The following is a 16,363-nucleotide window of genomic DNA, read 5'->3' as shown; positions in this document are numbered from 1 at the left end:
AGTATGAGCTGTTTTCAAAGTGTTTCTGTCGTTTTGTTTCATAGCTTGTAGTTAATCACACAAAGAACTAGGACTTATATATCTATCCATCCCGCGACGCACAGCAAGTCTACTAAAGTGAGACTTTGCTCTTCTGTGTCTTGACTATTTACATTGTCTTGTTCACAAGCTAGGTTGTTTTTCAATGTTTGATTTTTGCTTCAACTGCTAGTGAAGGCACCGGCTACTAGTCAGATTCTGTGTCACTAACAACTAGAGCAGCTAGCGCCCTCGTTGGCACGGTAACCTCCCGCCCTTAAAGGGGGTAGCTGAACATTTTGTCTCTGTAATATTTTGGTTCAAATGTAAACATTTAGCAATATACCACTTTTTACTAGTAATACATTTGTTTGAGAAACATTACAAAGCATGCTCATCTGTTTAAAAAAATATATGTTTTTGGTGTAATTATGGCAACAATCATGGTGAACCCAAAAAGTTTTTCAGGCCCTGTACACGGGTTACCAGTTCCGAGTCTGTGCAGGGGTACTTGAGGGTAGATTTGTACATATACTGAACACAAATATAAATTCAACAATTTCTAGGGTTTTACTTAAAGTTCATATAATGATCAATTTAAATAAATTCATTAGGCCCTAATCTATGTATTTCACATGAGTAGGCAGGGGTGCAGGCATGCCCACCCACTGGGGAGCCAGGCCCAGCCAATCAGAATTTTACCCACAAAAGGGCTTACCACAGACACGTACTCCTCAGCCCCCCCCCCCCCTCAGACAATCCCGCAGGTGAAGAAGCCGAATGTGGAGGTCCTGGGCTGGCATGGTTACACATGGTCAGCAGTTGTGAGGCCGGTTGGACTTAGTGCCAAATTCTCTAAAACGATGTTGGAGGCAGCTTATGGTAGAGAAATTAACATTAAATTCTCTGGCAACAGCTTTGGTGGACATTCCTGCATGCCAATTGCACGCTCCCTCAACTTGAGACATCTGTGGCAATGTGTTGCACATTTTAAAGTGGCCTTTTATTGTCCCCAGCACAAGGTGCACCTGTGTAATGATCATGCTGTTTAATCAGCCTGTTGATATGCCACAGCTTCCTCAGAAACCGCCTCGTATAGAGATCCTGGATGTCAGGTAGCTTAGCCCCAGTGATGTACTGACCTGTAAGCACTATCCTCTGTAGTGCCTTGCGGTCAGATGCCAAGCAGTTGCCATTGTCTAACTCCGCCCCCTCTGCGGTTTCTCTGTAGTCGCGACATGGAGAGTAAGGATACCCTGCGGGGTCTGCAGAAGATGGAGGACCGGCCCGAGGAGCGGATGATCCGGGAGAAGCTCAAGGCCACCTGCATGCCCACCTGGAAGCACGAGTGGCTGGAGAGACGTAGCAGGAGGGGCCCGGTGGTGAGCTACTGCAGCCTGACACACATGGACACAGAAACAAACGCATGCACACACGGCTATAATACTGTATAAACATGTAGGTCTATACACACACACACACACACACACACACACACACACACACACACACACACACACAGAGAGAACACCACACGTGTGTGTGTACTTAGCTTACTGTGCCACGCTTAACATTTATAGATCCAAGCAACTCTTAAATATTCACTACTCTAAAGACTGATTTGATACTGTTAATGCTTTGAAATAAAGTTTGTTTTCATGACTCAAATCTAGCAGAATTGGACATGCGTTGCACCTAGTCTTTCACAGCAGACACAGATGCTGACCTCTAGCCCCCTGACCTCTAGTCTTGACAGTCTTCTGAGAGGATTAGATGGATATATGTATTATGGTAATATAGCTACATCATGCCTTCCGATTGGCTGCGTGGAAATGTCAATGCTTCCACCAGATCTACAGACCCGTGTTCAGTTGACCAACGTCGCAGATAGAAATGCCATGGATAGAGCTGACGTTATTCCTTGTTCTACATGTCAGAGAAGCATGTTTGTTCTACATAACAAATGTCTGCCTGAACGTTCCGCTGTAAAGGGACTCTACTGTCATTTAGGCCTCATTTGGCCTACCCCAACCACATATTAACCCCCTGTCCTTCTCTCCCTCAGGTGGTGAAGCCCGTCCCCCTGCGACCGGACGGGAGTGAGGCGGGCTGTAAAGCAGCAGAGGCCGACGCACCCACCAGCTCCTCCCCCCAGCAGAGCAGAGGCCGCCGCAGTCCCTCCCCCGGACCCCCCTCTTCCTCCTCCTCTTCCTCTGGCAGGGCCGGTGGGAAGCCTGAGTCCCCCGGGGTGCGCAGGAAGAGGGCCTCACCCGTGCCGGTGATTAGCCACATACAGACGTAGCACAGACATAAAAACATTTTGATGATAATATAACATTGATTAGATATCAAGCCTCTTCACTTGGGGTTTAAAGAACTGTAAAAAGTATCATAGCAATATAAAGTCCTAAGTGACTATTTAGTGACAGTATAATATACCCATGTAACTATTGTTCTGAGGCTGTCTTAATCTGATGTTGTTGTGTAGTTTCAGAGTGGCAGGGTGACGCCCCCTCGCCGGGCGCCCTCCCCAGACGGCTTCTCCCCCTACAGTCCTGAGGAAACCAGTCGCCGTGTCAACAAGGTCATGAGGGCTCGCCTCTACCTACTGCAGCAGATAGGCCCCAACTCCTTTCTGATTGGAGGAGACAGCCCCGACAACAAATACAGGGTGTTCATTGGTCCACAGGTAGGAAGTGCTGGAAGTCCACTCAGACCAATGAAGATTTAAACAGAATCAAGACTAATTTTCAAATCGACTCCCTCTACCCTCTGTACTTGTGTAGATATTAAAAGGATTAGATGGGTGTTATCAGCTATTATGTCGATACAGACATTTCAAACATATACAAGTGTCTAGACTTGGGGTCGATTGGGAATTGATTAAACTGATGCAAGTTTGTGAGATTCCAACTGGCAGGCTAGATTGAGGCTTGGCTGCAACAACGGCTCCAGCTTTTACCAAATTGCGTTTACAGCAATGGGGTTAGAGTAACTGTCCATTTGAAAATCTCACTTTTAAAAGTTTGTATTCTGTTAACTTATACCCAAATAATGTTGTTGACTCGTCCTATACTCGTATTTGTGGCCAAAACATACATTGAAGTAATAATAGGGCTGGGAAATGCCAGGGACCTCACGATATGATATTGTCATGATACTTAGGTGCCGATATGTTGCAATTTGATACTGTGATTTTATTGCGATTCGATTTTCTCCCCCTAAAAATAATATCCCCATATGTAGTTGTACTAAGAAAAAAACTGTTCAAAAACCACACCTCAAACTTGTATCTCAACAAGAACGCTTTCTATTTTCTCAGAGTATGATGTCATACTCCTGAAGAGGATGAGCTGGCCAATCCGCGGTCTAAAGGAGGATGAGCTGACCAATCAGCGCTCTACTCGCATTAATATTTTTTATGACCAATATGTGCCCACACTATTCTGTTGCTTTTTAACATACAGTACTTAATTACTATTTTTTGGGGGAAGGAAAACCATTTCACTCGTATTGTAAGTAATTATAGGTCATATTTCATAGAAATCTGGAAACACTGGACAGTTAGTTTAATAAGTTACTTCACTTGTACATTGCCAGGCTCTTTTTGTTTACCCAGCCATTTGCTACTGGAGCGATGGAGTGATTACCCAGCCATTTGCTACTGGAGCGATGGAGTGATTACCCAGCCATTTACTACTGTGGCGATGGGGTGATTACCCAGCCATTTGCTACTGTAGCGATGGAGTGATTACCCAGCCATTTGCTACTGTAGCGATGGAGTGATTACCCAGCCATTTACTACTGGAGTGATTACCCAGCCATTTACTACTGGAGCGATTACCCAGCCATTTACTACTGTAGCGATGGAGTGATTACCCAGCCATTTACTACTGGAGTGATTACCCAGCCATTTACTACTGGAGTGATTACCCAGCCATTTACTACTGGAGCGATGGAGTGATTACCCAGCCATTTACTACTGGAGTGATTACCCAGCCATTTACTACTGGAGTGATTACCCAGCCATTTACTACTGGAGCGATGGTGTGATTACCCAGCCATTTACTACTGGAGTGATTACCCAGCCATTTACTACTGGAGTGATTTATCGTTAGTAAATGGCTGGGTAATCGCTCCATCGCTCCAGTAGCAAATGGCTGGGTAAACGCTCCATCGCTAAGGTGGTGATTACCCAGCCATTTGCTACTGTAGCGATGGTGCAATGTAGAGCTTCCTCTTACTAAAGGCTTGCGTCCCAAATGGCACTACTTTTGACCAGAGCGTTGTCCAACGTGGGGGAATTAGGGTACCATTTGGGACAGATGGATCAGCAGGTCTGTATCTGTCTGAGTGACCATTTATGGCCATCTGTGTGTGCCTGCGCGTGTGTTTGTGAGTGCGGTGTTGGTATGTATATACACACACGTGAGTAACCCCTCGGTCTGCTATCCTCTCCATTCACTGTAGACCTGTAGCTGTGGCCGAGGGGCGTTCTGTATCCACGTCCTCTTCGTCATGCTCCGTGTCTTCCAGCTGGAGCCCTCAGACCCCCTGCTCTGGAGGAAAACCCTCAAAAACTTTGAGGTAACCTTTCAGCAACCAACCGACATGCCCTGTAACCAATCTGTGTAATTTCCCTTTCTCCCTATTGAGCTGAGAAAACTGAGCTGTACCGTGCTGGCCTGTTTAAGGATCCAACATAGTTGCTGAAAACGTGCTGGACAGGACAATGTGAAAATGGGGATATCCGTACCAGCACAGTATGCTTCAGGTCGAAACAATAGTTTGACAAGGGCATACATGATTAGCTAAACCCATTTTGTAATGACCAATTTCCAAAGAAACTTCAAAGCTAGAATATGTCTATGTTTAGGATAACTTTCAATGACTTGCACCGTCTTGAATGCACGTTAAGATATGCACTTGAATATGTAGATACTTAACCACTAGTAGAGAAAATGCCAATCTGACCCAAGATCAGCGTCTAGGGCAAATGTCTCCCTACGACGGCTAACTGTGGCATTGTCTCCAGGTGGAGAGCTTGTTCCAGAAGTACCACAATCGCCGCAGCTCGCGCATCAAGGCGCCGTCGCGCAACACCATTCAGAAGTTTGTGTCGCGCATGTCCAACCCCCACACGTCCTGTCCGTCCAGCAACTCTGGCGCCTCGAGCAACGACAGCAGGTAGTGTACACACACACAGAGTACAGATGTTGTATTGTAAAACATATTATGCCAGAAGGCCCTTGAATACCACCAAGTTGTATAAACAAAAGTGTTGTCAAATTTTTGATTTTGATGTGAACGAGGGTCAAGCATTGGTTTAACACATTGGTCCAGCTTGGTTTAACACAAATGTCTCTTTCCCTTTCTGCCCTGGCTGTTATATATATATATATATGTGTGTGTGTGTGTGTACAGTTGAAGTTGGAAGTTTACATACACTTTAACTGAGTTTAAATACATTTAAACTCAGTTTTTCACAGTTCCTGACATTTAATCCTAGTAAAAATGTCCTGTTTTAGCGCATCACTTTATTTTAAGAATGTGAAATGTCAGAATAATAGTAGAGAGAATGATTTATTTCAGCTTTTATATATTTCATCATATTCCCAGTGGGTCAGACGTTTACATACGCTCAATTAGTATTTTGTAGCATTGCTTTTAAATTGTTTAACTTGGGTCAAATGTTTCGGGTAGCCTTCCACAAGCTTCCCACAATAAGTTGGGTGAATTTTGGCCCATTCCTCCTGACAGAGCTGGTGTAACTGAGTCAGGTTTGTAGGCCTCCTTGCTCACACACACTTTTTCAGTTCTGCCCACAAATTTTCTATAGGATTGAGGTCAGGGCTTTGTGATGGCCACTCCAGTACCTTGACTTTGTTGTCCTTAAGCCATTTTGCCACAACTTTGGAAGTATGCTTGGGGTCATTGTCCATTTAGAAGACCCATTTGCGACCAAGCTTTAACTTCCTGACTGATGTCTTGATGTTGCTTCAATATATCCACATAATTCTCCCTCCTCATGATTTCATCTATTTTGTGAAGTGCACCAGTCCCTCCCGCAGCAAAGCACCCCCACAACATGATGCTGCCACCCCCGTGCTTCACGGTTGGGATGGTGTTCTTCGGCTTGCAAGCCTACCCCTTTTTCCTCCAACCATAACGATAGTCATTATGGCCTAACAGTTCTATTTTTGTTTCATCAGACCAGAGGACATTTCTCAAAAAAGTACGATCTTTGTCCCCATGTGCAGTTGCAAACCGTAGTGTGGCTTTTTTATAGCGGTTTTGGAGCAGTGGCTTCTTCCTTGCTGAGCGGCCTTTCAGGTTATGTCGATATAGGTCTCGGTTTACTGTGGATGTAGATACTTTTGGACCTGTTTCCCCCAGCATCTTCACAAGGTCCTTTGCTGTTGTTCTGGGATTGATTTGCACTTTTCGCACAAGAGTACGTTCATCTCTAGGAGACAGAACGCTTCTCCTTCCTGAGCGGTATGATGGCTGCGTGGTCCCATGGTGTTTATACTTGCGTACTATTGTTTGTACAGTTGAATGTGGTACCTTCAGGCGTTTGGAAATTGCTCCCAAGGATGAACCAGACTTGTGCATATCTACCATTTTTTTCTGAGGTCTTGGCTGATTTCTTTTGATTTTCCCATAATGTCAAGCAAAGAGGCACTGAGTTTGAAGGTAGGCCTTGAAATACATCCACAGGTACAACTCCAATTGACTCAAATGAAGTCAATTAGCCTATCAGAAGCTTCTAAAGCCATGACATAATTTTCTGGAATTTTCCAAGCTGTTTAAAGTCACAGTCAACTTAGTGTATGTAAACTTCTGACCCACTGGAACTGTGATACAGTGAAATATTCTGTCTAAACAATTGTTGGAAAAATTACTTATGTCAAGCACAAAGTAGATGTCCTAACCGACTTACCAAAACTATAGTTTGTCAACAAGACATTTGTGGTTGTTGTTGAAAAAAAAAGTGAATGACTTCAACCTAAGTGTATGTAAACTTCCGATTTCAACTGTGTATGTATATGTTTATGTCCTTTGTTTTTCTCTTCCCCCTCTCTGTGTCTCTCTCTCTCTCTGTCCCCCTCTCTCTCTCTCTCACCCCCTCTGTCTCTCTCTGTCAGTAGTCTGAAGGATGAAGAGGAGCAGATGTGTCCTATCTGTCTGTTGGACATGCTGGATGAGGAGAGTCTGACTGTGTGTGAGGAAGGCTGCAGGAACAAGCTGCACCACCACTGCATGTCTATCTGTGAGTACAACAGTACGCTATCAGAAGACTGCATGTCTATCTGTGAGTACAACAGTACGCTATCAGAAGACTGCATGTCTATCTGTGAGTACAACAGTACGCTATCAGAAGACTGCATGTCTATCTGTGAGTACAACAGTACGCTATCAGAAGACTGCATGTCTATCTGTGAGTACAACAGTACGCTATCAGAAGACTGCATGTCTATCTGTGAGTACAACAGTACGCTATCAGAAGACTGCATGTCTATCTGTGAGTACAACAGTACGCTATCAGAAGACTGCATGTCTATCTGTGAGTACAACAGTACGCTATCAGAAGACTGCATGTCTATCTGTGAGTACAACAGTACGCTATCAGAAGACTGCATGTCTATCTGTGAGTACAACAGTACGCTATCAGAAGACTGCATGTCTATCTGTGAGTACAACAGTACGCTATCAGAAGACTGCATGTCTATCTGTGAGTACAACAGTACGCTATCAGAAGACTGCATGTCTATCTGTGAGTACAACAGTACGCTATCAGAAGACTGCATGTCTATCTGTGAGTACAACAGTACGCTATCAGAAGACTGCATGTCTATCTGTGAGTACAACAGTACGCTATCAGAAGACTGCATGTCTATCTGTGAGTACAACAGTACGCTATCAGAAGACTGCATGTCTATCTGTGAGTACAACAGTACGCTATCAGAAGACTGCATGTCTATCTGTGAGTACAACAGTACGCTATCAGAAGACTGCATGTCTATCTGTGAGTACAACAGTACGCTATCAGAAGACTGCATGTCTATCTGTGAGTACAACAGTACGCTATCAGAAGACTGCATGTCTATCTGTGAGTACAACAGTACGCTATCAGAAGACTGCATGTCTATCTGTGAGTACAACAGTACGCTATCAGAAGACTGCATGTCTATCTGTGAGTACAACAGTACGCTATCAGAAGACTGCATGTCTATCTGTGAGTACAACAGTACGCTATCAGAAGACTGCATGTCTATCTGTGAGTACAACAGTACGCTATCAGAAGACTGCATGTCTATCTGTGAGTACAACAGTACGCTATCAGAAGACTGCATGTCTATCTGTGAGTACAACAGTACGCTATCAGAAGACTGCATGTCTATCTGTGAGTACAACAGTACGCTATCAGAAGACTGCATGTCTATCTGTGAGTACAACAGTACGCTATCAGAAGACTGCATGTCTATCTGTGAGTACAACAGTACGCTATCAGAAGACTGCATGTCTATCTGTGAGTACAACAGTACGCTATCAGAAGACTGCATGTCTATCTGTGAGTACAACAGTACGCTATCAGAAGACTGCATGTCTATCTGTGAGTACAACAGTACGCTATCAGAAGACTGCATGTCTATCTGTGAGTACAACAGTACGCTATCAGAAGACTGCATGTCTATCTGTGAGTACAACAGTACGCTATCAGAAGACTGCATGTCTATCTGTGAGTACAACAGTACGCTATCAGAAGACTGCATGTCTATCTGTGAGTACAACAGTACGCTATCAGAAGACTGCATGTCTATCTGTGAGTACAACAGTACGCTATCAGAAGACTGCATGTCTATCTGTGAGTACAACAGTACGCTATCAGAAGACTGCATGTCTATCTGTGAGTACAACAGTACGCTATCAGAAGACTGCATGTCTATCTGTGAGTACAACAGTACGCTATCAGAAGACTGCATGTCTATCTGTGAGTACAACAGTACGCTATCAGAAGACTGCATGTCTATCTGTGAGTACAACAGTACGCTATCAGAAGACTGCATGTCTATCTGTGAGTACAACAGTACGCTATCAGAAGACTGCATGTCTATCTGTGAGTACAACAGTACGCTATCAGAAGACTGCATGTCTATCTGTGAGTACAACAGTACGCTATCAGAAGACTGCATGTCTATCTGTGAGTACAACAGTACGCTATCAGAAGACTGCATGTCTATCTGTGAGTACAACAGTACGCTATCAGAAGACTGCATGTCTATCTGTGAGTACAACAGTACGCTATCAGAAGACTGCATGTCTATCTGTGAGTACAACAGTACGCTATCAGAAGACTGCATGTCTATCTGTGAGTACAACAGTACGCTATCAGAAGACTGCATGTCTATCTGTGAGTACAACAGTACGCTATCAGAAGACTGCATGTCTATCTGTGAGTACAACAGTACGCTATCAAAAGTTCAACTCATTTAAACTTTTGACGCGTGTACAGTGTAATATGGTCTCTGTCATCTAAGCCAAGGTGAGCTCTGACATTGTCAAAATAGTTTTACCCCAGTAACACTTAGGGTTAGTTCATAAGGCAGGGGTATTTAAATCTGACTCTACAAGGTCCTGAGTACTGCTGGTTTTCCGTTCCTCCAGATAATTAATTGCACTCACCTGGTGTCCCAGGTCTAAATCAGTCCCTGATTTAGTCCCTGATTTAGAGGGGAAGAATACTTTTTTTTTTAAAGCAGTTAAACTGGCATCAAGGTCCAGATTTTTCTATTTGAGGGGCATATGATATTCTGTTGTAGTTGCTTTTAGGAACACTATGCACATGTATATCCATTATGGCGCTACCACTATACACCAACTACTACTACCACTGTACACCAACTACTTCAACTGGTGAAGAAAAGCACTGAGTGAAAACAAGACTTTCAGAGCTTCTACTCTGTCTATTTTAGTGTCATTTCACCGTATCAGCTTCTCTATAAAACCTTCATGGATGACTGCATGGAGTCACTAAATGTCAGACGAGTCCATGTCTGAGGCCGGGCCACAGAGACCCAGGTCTCAAACAGTCAGTCGGTCGACGTTAGGGGAGGTCGCTAACGGCTCGGAGCCTATTATAATTTGCCCCTTCACAGAGTCAGCCTCTGTTTGACGAGGTGTGGAGTGATTAAACATGTATTTTGAGAGAAGCTGATACGGTGAAATGACACTAAAATAGACAGAGTAGAAGCTCTGAAAGTCTTGTTTTCACTCAGTGCTTTTCTTCACCAGTTGAAGTAGTTGGTGTACAGAGGTAGCGCCATAATGGATATACATGTGCATGGTGTTCCTAAAAGCAACTACAACAGAATATCATATGCCCCTCAAATAGAGTGAAGGGGGAAATTATAATCTCTGGCCTCAGACATGGACTCGTCTGACATTTAGTGACTCCATGCAGTCATCCATGAAGGTTTTATAGTCCAGCAAGCACCACCACACGCCACTCCACTTACTCCCATCTCATTACACACACAGCCCTATACAGCCCTCTCGATAGTCTGTCACGTTCGTGCCGAGGCCCTAGCCTCCTCCTCTCTCTACACTCCAGTCTAATTGTTGCTCCATTTTATTGGCGCATTGACTTCCTTGACACATTTTTCTAAACTGGGGGGAGAGCTAATTCTGTTGGTCTGTCTGTCTCGCAGGGGCTGAGGAATGCCGGCGGAACCACGAGACGCTCATCTGCCCCCTCTGTAGAGCCAAGTGGAAGTCCCATGATTTTTACAGGTAATTTTAACGTGTGTTTGTGTGGGCTAGGAACTAGCAACTCCTGGAAAGACTCCTGGGATGGGGGGAGGGGGAATGATTTGACAGCGCACCAGCTGGTATCTGGTATTGTTGTGTGAAAGACAGGGGAAGCGGCTTCACTATATTTGTGTCTGGGAGGAAAGGAAACACCTGCCTCGTCTGAGATGACAGAACAGCTGTGGAGCTTCGAATCTCATGCAAGCTGAATGCAAGTTATGGTTAACTAATAGTTAGCTAACTATTGAATGGTTTATAAGCTGTTTATAAGCTCAAAGTGTTAGGGATTTAGATTAGCGCATATCGTGTGGAACTGCACAATGAATCTGTGATTGATTCATTGCAGGCTATGTCAGTGACACAGTAGCCCAGAGACAGGAAAGAACCTTGAGTGTTAGCGGTGAGCTACGCTACAGTGTATTCGGAAAGTATTCAGGCCCTTTCCCCGTTTCCACATTTTGTTACGTTACTGCCTTATTCTAAAATTTATTAAATCGTATTTTCCCCTCAATCTACCCACAATACCCCATAATGACAAAACAAAAACAGGTTTGTTGTTACAGGTTGTTACATTTACATAAGTATTCAGACCCTTTACTCAGTACTTTGCTGAAGCACCTTTGGCAGCGATTACAGCCTCGAGTCTTCTTGGGTATGACGCTACAAGCTTGGCACACCTGTATTTGGAGTTTCTCCCATTTCTTCTCTGCAGATCCTCTCAAGCTCTGTCAGGTTGGATGGAGAGCGTTGCTGCGCAGCTATTTTCAGGTTTTTCCAGAGATCGGATTCAATTCCAGGCTCTGGCTGGGCCACTTAAAGACTTGTCCCGAAGCCACTTCTGCGTTGTCTTGGCTGTGTGCTTAGGGTCATTGTCCTGTTGGAAGGTGAACCTTTGCCCCAGTCTGAGGTCCTGAGCACTCAGGTTTTCATCAAGGATCTCTCTGTACTTTGCTCCGTTCATCTTTGCCTCGATCCTGACTAGTCTCCCAGTAGCACGTTAGTGGTGCGCTAGGCTATATCATTCTAGGTCAAACAGTGCTACGCTAATGCAGTGTGCCAGAGCCATCACATTAGCATGTTAGTGGTGCGCTAGGCTATATCATTCTAGGTCAAACAGGGCTACGCTAATGCAGTGTGCCAGAGCCATCACATTAGCATGTTAGTGGTGCGCTAGGCTATATCATGCTAGGTCAAACAGGGCTACGCTAATGCAGTGTGCCAGAGCCATCACATTAGCATGTTAGTGGTGCGCTAGGCTATATCATTCTAGGTCAAACAGGGCTACGCTAATGCAGTGTGCCAGAGCCATTCCACTTAAAGCTTAATAGAAGCCAATAACTGAGCCCAGGTTGTGAGTTCAGGGAATATCAGTGTCAACAGCCCCACCACCTCCCACACACATATACACACATCACCATTCGAGACTTACCCCCACACATCACCATTCGAGACTCACCCCCCACACATCACCATTCGAGACTCACCCCCCACACATCACCATTCGAGACTCACCCCCCACACATCACCATTCGAGACTCACCCCCCACACATCACCATTCGAGACTCACCCCCCACACATCACCATTCGAGACTCACCCCCCACACATCACCATTCGAGACTCACCCCCCACACATCACCATTCGAGACTCACCCCCCCACACATCACCATTCGAGACTTACCCCCCCCCACACATCACCATTCGAGACTTACCCCCCCCCCACACATCACCATTCGAGACTTACCCCCCCCCCACACATCACCATTTGAGACTTACCCCCCCCCCCACACATCACCATTCGAGACTTACCCCCCCCCCACACATCACCATTCGAGACTTACCCCCCCCCACACATCACCATTCGAGACTTACCCCCCCCCCACACATCACCATTCGAGACTTACCCCCCCCCCCACACATCACCATTCGAGACTTACCCCCCCCCCCCCCCCCCCACATCACCATTCGAGACTTACCCCCCCCCCCCCCCCCCCCCACACATCACCATTCGAGACTCACCCCCCACACATCACCATTCCCTTAGCTCTCAACCCTTACAACCAGCCACTGTAAAACATTATAGAACTAAAAACTATAGACATTATGTGTCTCCACAATGTTTATCTGAATGCTCTAGTGCTGTATAATGTTACATACCCCTGAATGAGCCCATGCTAAATACACTAGCCTCAAGAACTTCTTTGAACTTGAAGTGCCGCGTGTGTGTGTGTGAGTATGCACACGTATGTTGGTGTGCGCACCTGTGTTTGTGTGTACGTAGGTTTGTCGTGAGCTCGATCCCCTCCACAGTGCGGTTATGTGAGCCAGACAGCCAGGCACCAGCCCTTGTTTTGTGCGTCTGCTTGGGAATGAAATGATAGCTGTTGTTGTTTTTTCCCCCCTTAAGACATGAATACTGTCAGAAAGTATCTGTTACCCCCTCCGCCCTGAAATTGTACCCAGTTGTTTTTCTATGTTTTTTTGTTGTTTGTTTGCAATTATGATGACCCGCCATGTCACATGACTCTTGTGCCAATACAACAGGAAGGAAAGAGTTTCAAATTTTCCGGTTTCGCTGGGTTGATTCCTGGCGTCTTCAGAATATGATTCCCCCCCACCTCCCCCTATTGACAACTTCTCCCCCCATTTCATTATATTCTGAAAGTATATTCCTGAATTCTGACCAAGCCTGAATCAGCATATTTGTGACCATTCTTTATTGTAATATCAAATGCTCAGAACTACAATTCAAACTTAGTCTAGTTACCTACCTACCACCACCATTTTGAGTCCCCCAAAAATCGCTAAAAGCTCACTGACTTTGGCGTCTTTCTCGGCAGCCATGACCCCTCATCTGTCTCCATGGAGAATGCGGCGGCTTCATCGTCCCACAGCGAAGGGGGTTCCAGAGGGGGGTCATCGTCCCAGGAGGGGGACTTCACCCTGCCACAATACGGGGTCCAGCAGATCCCCCAGACCTACAAAGAGCTGGCCGAGCCCTGGATAAAGGTGAGCGGGGTGGGAAGATGGACGTGGGGTCTATAATGTGGGGACCCTGTCTTATACTTTCAAATTCTTCAATAACCTTTTGAGCGTTTGCATTTTTTAGGACTATTCCTTTCCCTTTGCCTACAAAGAGGGGTTCACGTGTACTTGTGTCTCTATCCAATCAGTGCCATATTCCTTTCAGACTCATTTAATGTCTCTGTCCCAAGGTGTTTGGCATGGAGGTGGTGGGCTGTCTGTTCTCCAGGAACTGGAACATCAGGGAGATGGCCCTGCGGCGGCTGTCGCATGACGTCAGCGGCGCGCTCCTCCTGGCCAATGGTGAACGCTCCTGGCCGGGGGCGGGGCTAGGGGCCGGGGCGGGCTGCTCTGAGGTGTCGGGTGACGTGGTGGTGGAGTCGTGCTGTAGCGTCCTCTCCATGGTGTGTGCTGACCCTGTCTACAAGGTCTACGTGGCTGCACTGGTGAGACTCAACATTTAGTCATTTAGCAGATGGTCTTATCCAGAGCCACTTAACAGTTCCTGCATTCATCTTAAGATAGCTAGGTGGGACAACCACATATCAGTCATGGCTGATAACTATTTAATTATCAGCGAAGTTGGTGCTAGTAAAAAAGAGCAGTGTGAGTGTTTTAGTATCTTATTTTCTTAAATATGACTGTACCATACTCCAGCTGTCAAGGAAAGCATTTTGGCCCCATAAAGTCTGAAGCCCCGTCCATAAACAACCTCTTATCACGGCGCTTCCAAAACGTTTATCTTCCAGGAATCACCATCACTTCAAAGACAAATTATACACTGGACTGTATGTACACAGTGATTGCAATGCATAGACGGTCAAGTAACTTCCACTCATTGCCATGAACCCAGTGCTGAAGACATGAAATGTATTGTTATCGGTACTCAGGAATTGATTAATTAGCGCTACCCGATCTCCGCTTTCACCCCTTGGCCTGTCTCCCTTCCACCACAGCTCTTGAATTGTCCTAAAGTCCACTTCAACAACAAGCTAGCCTGACTAGTCCTAAAGTCCACTTCAACAACAAGCTAGCCTGACTAGTCCTAAAGTCCACTTCAACAACAAGCTAGCCTGACTAGTCCTAAAGTCCACTTCAACAACAAGCTAGCCTGACTAGTCCTAAAGTCCACTTCAACAACAAGCTAGCCTGACTAGTCCTAAAGTCAAACCAGCAGGGATTCTCCAGGGACAGACTGAGCATCTCTCTTTTTTCACTCCTCCTAGCCTAATTTCTTCTACTTCGTCTCTCTTAGAGAACAATATTTATTGGTGGCTGTTTAAAAAAATATGCAGACCCTCTGGGGAGCTTGACATTTCCCCCCGCGGCACTTTGCTTCAGCAGAGCTGCGGTTATGGAAAACAAAAAGAGTTCTGTCTTCTCTGGGGGTTTTCCAGCGTGTTTAGCAGCAGACAGACTTTTGGCGTCTGTTGTATTCTTCTATTAAGACAAAGCAGGGGATGTTGGTGATGGCGGGGAGTGGACTAAAAATACCATGGGTACCACCAGAGTTGGAAGAGTGGGACAAAAATCGACTTTAATCACCGTTTTGAAAAGTCTCTACTTTGTTTGAGGCAGCCTTGGAAAGTGTGCTCAGATCACGGGGCAAAGTCGTTAGCTACGTGCGCACTACCTGGGACCTTGTAACGAGTGAAAATGCCAGAGCCACCATTTCAATAACTTTGATGATTGGGGTCCTATTTTCTTGCCTTGTCATACCATGTGACGTGGCTTCCCCTTTGGAAGTTTTGTTTGTTTTGCCAAAATGCTTGTTTATTGATATGATCCGTCTCTCCTGAGAGTAGAGTAGGCTGTGGAGAATGTAGTAATGGAGGGAGAGGGAGGGAGTGCGTGCGTGCGTGCGTGTATGTAGTGCTGTGTTTGAGTGATTTGTGAGTGAGTGGGATGAGGTGGTTGGAGGAAGGAGTAGCCTTGTCTGCCTGGTGGAGGGAGGGAGGGAGGGTGGGGGAGAAAGAGTCTCTGAGTCCCTCTTTTTCTCTCTCTATCGGTCTCTGGGCAGCATTCCAATGCAACGCTCTATCAGTCACCACTCCTCACACCTCTTCTCTCTCTCTGGGAGTAAGGGTCAGGCTGCACCGCCTGTAACCCAGCACCTCTACCCCTCTCCTGGGGGGAGCACCACCAAGTGTCCTCCACCTCCAGCCGAGGCCACAGAGGGTCTCTAATGGCCTGTGGTCAGGCCCAGGTGGACATATTCTCACAGGAATAGACAGTAACTTGACTGGGTCAAAAGCATAATTTCCCCAACCGCCTTATTAGTATTACATTTGGGCTCCAAGAGGTCTTGTGTTTGCGAAATCATTTTTAAATTAGCAACTTGCCATCTCAGCATTTGCCTTGTTTGGTTTAGTCATGTAGGGCAAAAAACAAAATTGGGGGGGAGCTTTATATAAAGTATTTAAAACTCATAGTTGATAGTAAGTTATTGTACTTTAGACTGGACAATATTGTTGTCACATTCACTGTTCTTGTCTTTACCCATGTTCCA

At 45.6% G+C, this 16,363-nt stretch overlaps 1 protein-coding gene across 2 annotated transcripts in view; it reads left to right on the top strand.

The window, feature by feature from the left end:
* Window positions 1–16,363, top strand: part of map3k1 (mitogen-activated protein kinase kinase kinase 1, E3 ubiquitin protein ligase) — a 59,401-nt gene that overhangs the window by 30,589 nt on the left and 12,449 nt on the right. Inside the window, exons 2-10 of one of the 2 annotated variants that reach the window (XM_038971220.1) lie at window positions 1,250–1,400; window positions 2,084–2,296; window positions 2,507–2,707; window positions 4,489–4,605; window positions 5,054–5,205; window positions 7,170–7,291; window positions 10,731–10,812; window positions 13,671–13,839; window positions 14,046–14,300. In XM_038971220.1, coding sequence (XP_038827148.1) covers window positions 1,250–1,400; window positions 2,084–2,296; window positions 2,507–2,707; window positions 4,489–4,605; window positions 5,054–5,205; window positions 7,170–7,291; window positions 10,731–10,812; window positions 13,671–13,839; window positions 14,046–14,300 — 1,462 coding nt within the window. Of the gene's footprint in view, window positions 1–1,249; window positions 1,401–2,083; window positions 2,297–2,506; window positions 2,708–4,488; window positions 4,606–5,053; window positions 5,206–7,166; window positions 7,292–10,730; window positions 10,813–13,670; window positions 13,840–14,045; window positions 14,301–16,363 lie in introns of both variants that reach the window. The other variant, XM_038971219.1, reaches the window with a different exon arrangement.

Source organism: Salvelinus namaycush, chromosome 31, assembly GCF_016432855.1.
Source record: "Salvelinus namaycush isolate Seneca chromosome 31, SaNama_1.0, whole genome shotgun sequence".
NCBI lineage: Eukaryota > Metazoa > Chordata > Actinopteri > Salmoniformes > Salmonidae > Salvelinus > Salvelinus namaycush.
This window is presented reverse-complemented; position numbering and strand designations above follow the sequence as displayed.